Raw genomic sequence first — 12012 nt, 5'->3', positions numbered from 1 at the left:
GTAAACATAAAGGCTGAAAACCACAGAGTTTGATCTTGGCAGAAATATACTGTATTTGGTCCACAAAGCAAATCTAGGGAAAAAACTGGTGTTTGATGCTTAGAGCAATATGTAGAAAAAAAAATTTACATCACTAACTATTAATAGTCTCCTGTGAAGGTACTTAGGAGTATAAGAATCATGGGTTCTGATTCAGATTTTACTTACTCTGATGTAAGCCAGAGTAACTCCATTGAACTCAGTGGATTTACACTGTTGAATAACTTGTCATACCAGAGTCAAGTCCATGGACATTAGAGATGTAAAACACCTGTTAGATCGGGGTGGTCAACCTGTGGCTCTGGAGCCGCATGCGGCTCTTCAGAAGTTAATATGCGGCTCCTTGCATAGGTGCTGACTCCGGGGCTGGAGCTACAGGTGCCAACTTTCCATTGCTCAACCCCAGGCCCTGCCCCCACTCCACCCCTTACCCCTTCCTGCCCCCTCCCCTGAGCCTCCTGCACCCTTGCTCCTCCCCCCTCCATCACAGAGCCACCTGTACACTGCAAAACAGTTGATTGAAGCAGGCAGGAGAGGGAAGTGCTGATTGGCAGGGCTGCCGGTGTGCAGGAGGTGGTGGTGGTGGGAGGGAGAGGCTGATGGGGGCTGCTGACATATTACTGTGGCTCTTTGGCAATGTACGCTGGTAAATTCTAGCTTCTTCTCAGGCTCAGGTTGGCCACCCCGGTGTTAGATCATCTAGTCCATCTCTCTGTCAGTGCAGGAATTTTTCTGACTCTGTATTTAGAAACAAGATTCAGTGCGAAGGGGAGTTTGCAGCACAGTCCCTTAAAACATTTGTTTTGAATCCTATATAATGTTTATGTTACATCCAGAGTGAATGAATTGAGAGCAGACCTCTACCGTAAGAAACTTTTCCCCAGAAAATCCTGCATTACAACTTATGTGCTTAAAGCTGATGTTTGATTTATTAGGTTTGTTCTTTTTACATTAGTTTTGAAATACTTTTGCTCTAGGTAAGGCATTGTCAGGGTTGGTTAGCAAAATGGACCATTACACTGGAATTCTTTCCTACAGTGTTTTATTTCTTTTTTTAGCTGAAATTCATAGTGACAGCATTATCCTACGAGATGACTTTGACTCTTATCATCAGCTAGAATTGAATCCCAGTATGTGGTAAGTTTCAGTTCTCTCCTTCCCTTTACATTTGTTTTAGGAAGTGAATATGCTTTTATTATTATGGTTATGTATTTGTATTATGGTAGCACCTAGGTGACTTCAGAGGGACTATTCAAAGTATGCAAAGTTAAATAAGTGTGGTGGTCTTTGCAGGATCACAACCTATATAAACTAAACAGACAAAAGGTGAAATCTTAACCCCATAGAAATCAATGGCAAATTAACATTGACTTCAACAGTCAGAATTTCACCCAAACGGTGGGAGAGAGGCTGTACAATCCCCATTATACAGATGTGGAACTCAGGTATTGAGAGATTAAGTGACTTACCAAAGACATCTGTGGCAGAGCTGCAAACTGAACCCTGCTCTCCTGAGTCATAGCCCAGTGCCTTAGCCACCAAATCATTCTTCCTTTGAGTGGTGTCACTGTATCCTTTGTAATTTAAAGTTCAATTTATATTTTGCATGAAATAAAAACCATAATTTTAAACAGATGCAACATCATTACCCATAATCGAGCAAATCCTTCTCCCACTGAAGTCAATAGGAGTTTTTCCGATTACCTTCAGTGGGACCAGAATTTGTCTAGATGTGTATGCATAATGTTATGCATTGTAGCTGAAGCTGTGTCGATCCCAGGATATTAGAGACAAGGTGGGTGAGGTAATATCTTTTTAGGACCAACTTCTGAGGGAGTGTCTAAGTGTGTAACTTCTATTGGTCCAGTAGAAGATATTACCTCACCCACCTTGTCTCTCTATCCATAATGATGACATTTATGTGAAGATAAATGTGAGATGGATGACATTGAAATGATTCACACTGTAACTTCAAATGAGGTAAGTAATTATAACAATTATAACAATTGTATATCTACCTTATAACTGGGAACAAATCAGCAATTATTAATAAAGCTCTCTTTTACAAGTGTATCCCAGAGATACTGCTACTGCACTTTGGCTCTTAAAGCCACAAGACTCCATTATAAATTCCCATTTTACAGTACACCATAGGCACTAACATGCAAATGTTCTTAGATTGCAAGATCACTCTTGACAAGGGCAAGTTACTGTATTGATATATATATATATATATAAAATTTTGTTATATCTATATAAAATAGTCTCATGTGTCCCTCATCCCTCAACCTCTACAGGTACAAACACAGCTTCACCAAGCCATTGTAATGTCACCGTTCTGTCACTTAATAATGACTTGTTAAAGGGATGTCTTTCATGTAATGTCACAAACCCACTATCTGGTAAACGGGTATTTATATGGAACCAGGAGAGGAAGATTGGGAGTAGCATTACCACACTATCAGGGCCACACTATGATACCAAAGGGAATCGTGGCACTAGCACAACCCAGTAAACTATAATTCTCCTGGGTACCAGCTAATACCCTATATTATAATATCAGTCTTAGGAGAGAGATTTTAAGTATGAACATTGTCCAGCTATACCGAAATAAAGACCGGATACGTTGGATGTGGTTTAATTAGGCGTTAACTTTATTAGATGTCTGCAACTACCTGTCAGATAAAAGTGTACAGTGCGGGTAACTCCATGATCATTTCAATAGCTACCTGGGGGCTTCCGTCAGCCTCCCCTGATTTTTTTTTCCATCCTGGTCCCCAGCCAACCCACTGCTGGGACCTTACCATCCCCCCTCAAATGAGGGTTAAAGTGGGCTATAAAGGGAGGGAGGGCAGGTTGGTTCCCGGCCATGCCAGTCGTAGGCACTCCAACCCACCCATCCCAATTCCGCTTCTTTAACAAAGACCTCCTTTAAATCCTTTACCAAACCACTTATCTGATCACTGTATCCCTTCCCTATGGGGTACTTGCATTGGACATCCGCCACAAGGGGGCACCAGCAATTAGCTTGGCTGCTTCCCCCACCCAGTCCTTTAATCCCATCCAAATATTAATAATGGTCCCTGCCCCATTCAATTAATACTACTCACCTTATAGGTTGTGTATCCTTCAAGACAGAGAACTATTTTGGTGGGTTAACTTGTTTTGTTCAATGAAACTCTTGAAAAATGCAAAGCTTCTTTCATGCAATTCAAATTCTGCTCTTTTATCTGATGAACAGTGATTGCTTTAGTTCTGTTTGTGTATATGGCTCGTTCTGAAGTATATTTTCCCTGTTGGAGATCTGACTTAATTTTTCTTTTATTACAGTCTGCTATGTGTTGTTTTCCTCCTGTCGACATCTTTCAGAGTTTCACCTTTTTTTATGTATCCAGATTGTAGTTTATAAGAATTTCACAGATATTTGTCCATTGCATATATTTTTTTCTAATGCTATTTTTTTCTTTTTGTTATATTTTGTATGTTCTCCTTTAGAATTCTGGGCAGATGCAATGAGAATCTGGAATCTCAAAATATAAATATCTCATTTTTCATGGGAATGGATAGATCAAGGGCTTTATAATGGGATACAGAGTAGCAGGCAATGAAGATAATTTTAGCTTCAGTGTGTTAAATAGACTTAAAGGAAAGAAATGAGAGAAGGCATTATTTCCCCAACAGACGTTTCATCACTCACAGAAGGCCTAGCTACTGTGAGCTTCCATAACTTATTTATTCACTGGGCCCTATTCATAAATCCATCCTTGCTTCTTAGAAGTCTCAACAGAGAGGTCATGGACTGAATTCCTGTCCCCTAGATTTGGTCCCTCTAATAACCTTGAGACATATTGGCGTGGCAGCGTGTAGGGACTTTGCACTAGTGCCATACCTGTTATTTGGATAAAGGACTCTAGTCTTCATTGTGATGTCTATCTCATACAATACATCTGTCCAATGGGCCCTGATCCTCACAGGTCTTTTGGTACCACTACAAATAAAAATAATAAGCCTGACACCTTTCAGCAACAATAAATTAAGTTAGAAAAAATTTAAGGGGAAAAGAGTAATTCTTGTAAGATATCCTGCACTTTGCTGCATAGAAGATTTCTCCAGAGACACTCCCTTCAGTGAAGACCTGGTTAATTCGGAAAGCTCATTCTTCCTTGACTGTGTAGCTGGAGTTAAGTCAGGGATTACTAACCGTTTATGCCAACTTTCCTAAAATTGCATTTTTCCCCTGGCAGCTGGTGAGATCCTCTTTATCACACACAATTGCTGTAACTGCAACTGCAGTATTTCCAGTCCTATTCTTTCCCTGACTTGCTCTGCTCAGAATGTAGTAGCAGCTGCCTTGCATGCACAGGATACTCTAGTGGCGGCTGGTCACTAGGGGCTAGTGAGACTAAGCCCCACTAATAATTAGTTGTAGCCATTATTTGTGTAAAGATGAAAAGAGGTTTACCATGCTTTCTATTGTCTATTCTTCCCAAATCCCTAAATAGCAACTCTGACTTGGATGCGCTTGATGCTGCCCCAGCCATCCAGAGTGCCTTCGTGGCATGTACAACTGAAGTCAGGGATGCACAGTACAAGTGCACAGCTAGGCCATTTCATGGCTATATGTGTCTAATTTTATGAGACCCTATAGACACTGAGCATGTCACTTCCTCACTTGTAGAAGCCTCACATGAAATAACTGTATTTTTGTCCTGAAGCATTGTACTGATCTGGCTGTTACTGCCTATTGATTTATAACTCCTCACATGTGTTGGAAAGGGATAGTGCAAGTAAGATTAATTTCTATACGCACACCAAGACTAAATAAGGGACGTTACAACTAGTATTTGTGTACTCTTTATAGCCGTGATAGTGACCCTATGGCACAACATTCGAACTTTCCCTGAGGAGAATGTTATAGCAAAGTGCTAAATAACCAGAACAGACTACCAAGTTAGAAAGCAGATCCAGAAAAACATTTTTTGTTAACTTAAGAGCAGTGCTTTAACTTCAACACAAGAAAACTGGCGCGAGGAAAAACCTCTAAGATCTATAAATTAGTCAAGAACACCTGCTGTCAGTGATCTATCCTGTGCTGTACAAAAGTTCTCATTCAAACAGTAGGCTGCTCAAGATAAGCAGCATACTCATGGGTACATTCAGTACATTTTAAAAATGGTTTAAAATAAAAGCTGCTACTGGCTTAAGTCCAGCAGCTCTCATTACCAGCATGAAACTGTTTCATCTCAAATCCCATCAATACTCATAACAGCAATCACTTACCAAAAAAAAAAAAACCCCTCTTAGAAGATGACATGAAGAAAAGCTGAGCATATAAAATCAATCACTAAGAAACAGACTCCAACTCTTATTCATAGCCTATGAGAAATGAAGTGTTCAGATTTATAGTGATCTTTCCAGTGGCGAAGAGGTGGATGAAAGTTCTGTAAAAGGAGACTACGGTCCTAAAACGATCTCCAAATTGCAGTAAAGCCAAGAATGAAACTTCAAAAAGATTTATGTGGCTGTTTGAGATGTTTATCCCTGTTACATTTCTAGGATCATAGAAGACATCGGGCAATATAATGTCAGCAATCTAGTGTATTCTAGAGGGGAAACAAGGAGCTGGTAGAAAACAAGATGACAAATGAGGACAAGGTAACAACAGATGTTTGTCCTTCAGCACAACGAGAAAAGAGTAGAAATGAACAGAGGTGGTATTTGTAGAGAGCAGAGGAAAGCAATGGGAGCTCTGCAGAAAAGACATCTAGATGAACATGTTATCAATAGTGACACCAAGCAAAAGAAATGAAGAGAAAGTTGAATGAAGACATAAGGCAAGGAAGTGGCTAAGACTATGCAAAGGGACACTCCTAGCTAGGACAGTTAATACTACTCTCCTGCAGTACAAATGGTATAAGGAAGAAGAAATGAAGCACAGCAAATTGGAGTGTTCTTATTTCTAGACATGCAAGAGGATAACGATGATCTAGGGAAATACACATCAATTATTTTACTGTCCATATATTTCTCTCAAGCTACTGAGCAATTAACTCTGGAGCAATACATTTCAAATGGAACATGAAGATTTGGGATCAGGATTACTCATACTTCTTATGAGAAAATAATCCTCAAGAAGATGAATGATCAGATTATTAGAAGGACAGCTATCCAGAGCTCTTCACAATATATTTCACAGATGAGATTATGGAAGAAAAGTATTTGAGCAGCTGAACCACTTTATATTCATAGTATCTTAGAAATTAGAGAGAGAAAAGACCGGTTAGGTCATCTAGCTTATCCCCTTACTAGTGCATGAGTATTCCTTACACTATATTTATAGACAATGCTGCCCTGCTATACATAAATAGCAAGGGTTCATGCAGGATCTGGGCTATGAAAAACACAAATATGGGGACAGAAAATAAAAATGCTTATAATCAAGCAGAATAATTATATCAGCAACATAGTTGAGCAAAAATGGCATAATACATCTACTTTGCTGAGGTTACATGAAGTCGATATAAAAGGAAATGATTTTGTTATTTAAAACAAGTTGTCTACAGAAGAACTTTGTGTCACAATATCTGTCAGTTTGTCAAAATTGTACATAAATATATTTAGTATGTGATCAGCAGTGACTGAGTGATGGCTTTTCTTGGTAATCTGGATGCAGTCAGAAATGAAGTGACTTTAACTGAGAAGGGTAATACTACTTTTCTCTTTTATAGTAAATCTCTTATGAGAATTTTGAAATACTTGATTGATATTCATTAAGTCTCAAGATAACCCTCTAAGTCAGGTTAGTATTAACCCAGTCATAGAAATGTGTGAAACTGAGCCACAAGAGATGTGTAAGCCAAAATTTTCAGAAGTGTCTGCTAATTCTGGATGCACTAATTTTGGGAGCTTAAACTTGAAACACTTAGAATCTGACTTGCAGAGATACTGAGCACCTGTAGCTTTCACTGACTTCAAATGGAGCTGTGGGTGCTTAGTACCTGGATAATGAGCCCCTATATGTTTTAATTTGGGCACCCAGAAATCAAGAAACTCAACATTAGTGGACACTTGAGGGAAATTTTGGCTTTAGTGACTTACCCAAGGTCATACAACAGTAAAGCGTAAGGAAAATGTATCAGGATTCCTGACTCCCAGTCTGGCTTCTATTAATTTCTCAAATATACTGATAGCTTCTGGATTGTCTTATTTTTATTATGAAATGGAATAATGAAACGCACAAATAAAGAAAACAGTTTGATCTGTGTATTTTCTGGACATTAATGTACCATTATTATAGATATGACACCACTCCGAGCTGGTCAGAAATGTCCAAAAGTCCCCTGAAATTGATTTTTTTCTTATTGCTATCTTCTACGCATGCTGAAATCCATAGACATGATGCATTCTTTTTCAGAAGAATCATTGGAAAGACACAAAACAAATATTCTCTACCTTCCCTTCCTATGCCTTTCTCCTGATAATATTCTGACTTCCCCTCATACACTCCTTCCCTGCATTGTAAAGAAAAATAAAATTCAGCCCTGGTGTAAGTGGACAGAAATCATAATGAAGTCAATAGGCGTTGCACCAGCTTACATAACTATTCCTTCATAATGATTTACTAAGCTGCAGCAATATGAATTGCTAAGAGTACCTTAATGTAATTGTATAGAGGAAAAATGACTTTCTTGTATAATATTTCACATTGTTTTGGAAAATAGAACTGAACCTGACCTTAAGGAGAGACGAGGTCATCTTTGACTCCTGTAATGGACTTTGGTGAAAGAAAGTCAGCCCTACAATGAACTGACCGAGGGCCAAATATGAAAAGACTGAGAATAACCAATCCAATCAATAATTCACCACATCTAGAAAAAGCATGTGAAAATCTAACATCGATCACTCAGTACATCTTAACGCTCATAAATCTGCAGGGCATTGTGTTCTCACAAAGTTGTTCTGTTCTGCAGAAAGTTAGCTATAATAAAGAACCCTATTTCAGTTATCTCAGGAGAGTTCTAATAGGAAGCCAGAAGAACTGATAAATGACAATGCACGGCTGCATGAAACACTAACCACCAATTCACCAGGACTCAGAACTGTCTTCATGTGGATGATCAAGCATTTAAAAAAATAAATTAAATATATATATATATATAGGAAGTGAATCCATCCAATAGCCGGATAGCTTATTTTCACTGGCCCATAACTCAGAACAGCCATTTGAATGTCTTAACTACTGTGCCATAAACAACTCCATGTGGTGCTCATGGATAGTCTTTTTACCGACTGTGCTTATAGCCATCTGTTGGGACAGCATTATGCCTGCTCACAAGTTGATCCAGGCTGGAGCACTTGCGATAATGATGCATATGAGAAATCATCAGTCTATGCAAAATGAGTTGGGAAGGAGAATTGTACCATGATGAACATAGGATAATGACATCAAGAAAAGAAAATGGTAGATGCCAGGACAGAGTTGCATTGGTTCTAAAGCTGAAGGTAAGCCAGGCTCGTGGCATTTAACCCATTATCTCCTCATATGTTGAAGGTGAGATTCAGTATCCAATCCAATGCAGCTACAATAGTACAAGTATATGTGCAGTCCTCAGCAAATCTCTGTTGAAAGAAGAAATGACTGTTGACGAGACATGTATATAAAATGGGATTACGAGAGTGACTAAACAAGTATTGGACTACAAAGAAACCAATTGGATAATGGTTGAAGTGCTGCAGTTGCGTGACAAGCGTAGGATGATGAAGGCGAATAGGAGGAGGGTGTAAGTCTAAGAGATGAGTACAAAAGGTTGACCAGAGAGAAAACAGAATGCAGAGAAAGACAAACACCTGGATACGCGAAGCAGAAAATTGTGTGAAGAGAAGTACAACACAGTTGTATCACAAGATAAGAGAACTGAATGAGACATGAGTTGAAGATGTCAGCGATGCAAGACAGTCATGGACAAGTAATTGAAGATGAACAAGCAAAGAATAAGCAATGGAACGAAATGTTGAACAGCTGTACAATGTGCAGAACCAGAGTATATTGAAGTGGTCCTGGAGAAACTTCCCAGCACAAGTGAGGGACAGCAGATATCAAAATTCTTAGAAGAAATAAAGATCCTGATAGAAAATTTGAAAAAGAAAAAGGTGCTGGGAATTGACAACCACAGAGCTGCTGCAAGCAGGTGAGGAACATATGGTAAAGGTGATGCACAAGCTGTCCAGCAAGATTTACGAACAAGAGCAAATGCCAAGTGAATTGAGGAAAGTGATAATAGAACCAGTCTATAAAAAAGGAGATATGAGTGAATGCAAAAACTACAAAGGAATCAGATTACTGAGTGTGCTTGGAGAAGCATTCACCAAGACATTGCTGAGGAGAATGAAGAGATATGTAGATGTGGCCGTTACAGAGGAACAGGCAGGATATAGACCAGGATGGAAGTACAACAGATCAGTTATTTGTGATAATACAGATATCGGAGAAGTACATAGAACACAACTGAACCTGTTGCAATTACTTTATGGACTTCAAGATGGCTTTCAATAGCATTGGCAGAAAGAGTTGTAGCAAGTAATAAAAATGTATGGCATGCCCAAAAAACTGATCAAGCTGACAGAAAACATATACAAGACAGTGTATAAGGTGAGAGTACACAAGAAATGGATGGAATGGTTCAGGATGACCATTGCAGTTAGACAAGGATGCATGCTATCACCAGATTTGTTTAACTGAGTACTGGAAGCAGAATGGCTGTAGCATTGAGAGATGAAACAGGAGGAGTCATATTATGTGGTAGGACAGAGCATAACTTTAGATTCGCAGGTGATATTGACCTCACTGCATTGACCAAGGGGGATTTACAGAGAGTAAATGACAAGGTAGATGGGGAAAGCAGAAAATTTGGCTTGAAGATAGAGAGACAAAAAATATGACAATTGGAAGACAAGAGACAGAGGTAAAGATCAAACTCTGAGACAAAGAACTAGAACCTGGCAGAAGAGAATACTTGAGAGTTTAAAGACTACAAAAATAAAAAATGAAGAGAGGAAAAAATGGCTAGGGCAAGAAATAAAGCGGTTACAGAAGAATCAAGAAAGACGACTGCGATGGTTTGGACAGATGTCAGAAATTTCACTATCTTTCATATCTCTTTGACTTATGCTCACCAGGTAAAATAATCTATTTCTCCACGGGGTCTGGGTGAATTACCCAAAAAACATTTCAGTTTAAATTCCACATCAGTCACAGTTCCATTGGTAGATTTCAGCACCTGGTCTAACAAAGATGTTGCATGTCCAGAGGGAGACTCACAGCAGGGGTAGAGACTCCTACTGGACCTCCGTCCATAACAGGCGTAGCATCTGTTAACCACCTAGTCTATCTATCACCCACATGTGTAACCACACCCCGTGTCCCAGTCTTGAACCCTCTGTCAAAATACAGAGAATGTCCCTGATCCCTGCACGGAGGTACTCTGGGCACAGAACCAGTGGATATAAATGGAAAACCTCAAAATAAATACGAGTCTCATCCCATTTCTGCTCTAGCTTCTGCAACACACAGTTCCTCCCTATATGTATCACAGAAACAGGGTCTTCAAATTCACAAAATAGCATATCTTTTTGTTCATCTGCCTCATATTAGTCACATGACCAAAATTTCTAACAGCCCTCTTAATATCTGCTGTACAATAAGGGGACACCTCACTGATCAAAATGGTCCTATAGGGATCTAACCCAAATTGTGCACAAGTTTCCATTGTCTTAACAATTTTAATACAGTGTACAAATTCAATAACAATATTCAATAACACTCAATTCTTTCATAAGTAACTGCTGCAATATTCCTCACAAGGAAATCAGAGGTGAGCTCTGAGCAATCCTCAAGTCCCTGTCTGTTCAGGTGCCAATTTGTAACCTTTGGGTGGTCTAGAATTTACTTCACTGCCTTTCTCCTACTGCCTAAAACCAACTCCCATAGTAATGCACATGGAGACCCAGAATTCAGTCAATGAGGATTTTCAGCAAGGATTGCACAGGGTCAGCCTCCCTACAATCAAGTCCAAAAAGAACAAAAGGAATTACCGTAACTTAATTCTTAAGTACCAATGTCATAATCTTATAATGATAAAGAAACAGAATAATAACAACTTAATTTCTACAACATGAGGCTACTTTATAATCCACATATATTAACTCCTCAGTTATATGTAAACATAAATAAAGAAAACAAATTAAATCTAAACAGGTCAGTTGCTAGAGAAACACAGTGCGAAGTAACTGAGTTCCCAAAAGCTTAGGTTGAGTTCACCTGAGTCTCAGTTACAGTCTTGGATCACCAAAATCTATACAATCTGTTCAGTCAAAAGCACTGCAACAATCTCTTCTCTTCTCTTGTCTTCCATTCTCTTCTAGAAACTTCCAACTGGAATCCATGCAGACTCTTCTTCCTCCTCTGCTGAAATCATTCAGTTAACTAGTCAGCTTACTAATTAACCAACCACTCAGTTAAAGTATATAGGGGGGGAAAAAAACTGTTACAAGAAAAGTACAAACTGAGAATAGCAATATGTAAGTGATTCTTTCCCCATCATCATATTTAAATAAGAGAAGAGTTGGTGAATCACACTGAGACAATTTAACTAAATTAGTTTGGCTAAAATCAAATAACCTTCCAAGTATAAAAGTAAAATAAGAAATTTTTCCCTTCCCAATTTTCCTTTTCCATAATTACCCCTGCAGGGGCTTCCCTTTTGTAGGGTTAATATCATTAACCTGCTGCAAAATGCTTCAGAGTTAGGGGGGAAAACCGCCTGCTCTCTGCTCCTGTGGCTCAGCTTCTCCCAACCCCCACAGTGCACGTGGCCTTTTGCAAAGCATCTGCCCTGACCGCTTGCCTCATGGAATTTGAGTCCAGCAACAGGGAACCTATTGAGCATACCCAAAACTGCCTCACCCAATTCCAGA

General features: G+C 39.1%; 1 protein-coding gene across 2 annotated transcripts in view; it reads left to right on the top strand.

Moving 5' to 3' along the window:
• The window catches only part of RELN (reelin), a 452511-nt gene that overhangs the window by 198700 nt on the left and 241799 nt on the right, over positions 1 to 12012 (top strand). For both annotated transcript variants that reach the window (XM_008172472.4, XM_065557727.1), the window contains exon 6: positions 1098 to 1176. In XM_008172472.4, coding sequence (XP_008170694.3) covers positions 1098 to 1176 — 79 coding nt within the window. The remainder of the gene's footprint in view (positions 1 to 1097; positions 1177 to 12012) is intronic.

Source organism: Chrysemys picta, chromosome 1 (assembly GCF_011386835.1).
Source record: "Chrysemys picta bellii isolate R12L10 chromosome 1, ASM1138683v2, whole genome shotgun sequence".
NCBI classification, from domain to species: domain Eukaryota; kingdom Metazoa; phylum Chordata; order Testudines; family Emydidae; genus Chrysemys; species Chrysemys picta.
The sequence above is the reverse complement of the archived record's forward strand: the minus strand, read 5'-3'. Positions and strand labels throughout refer to the sequence as shown.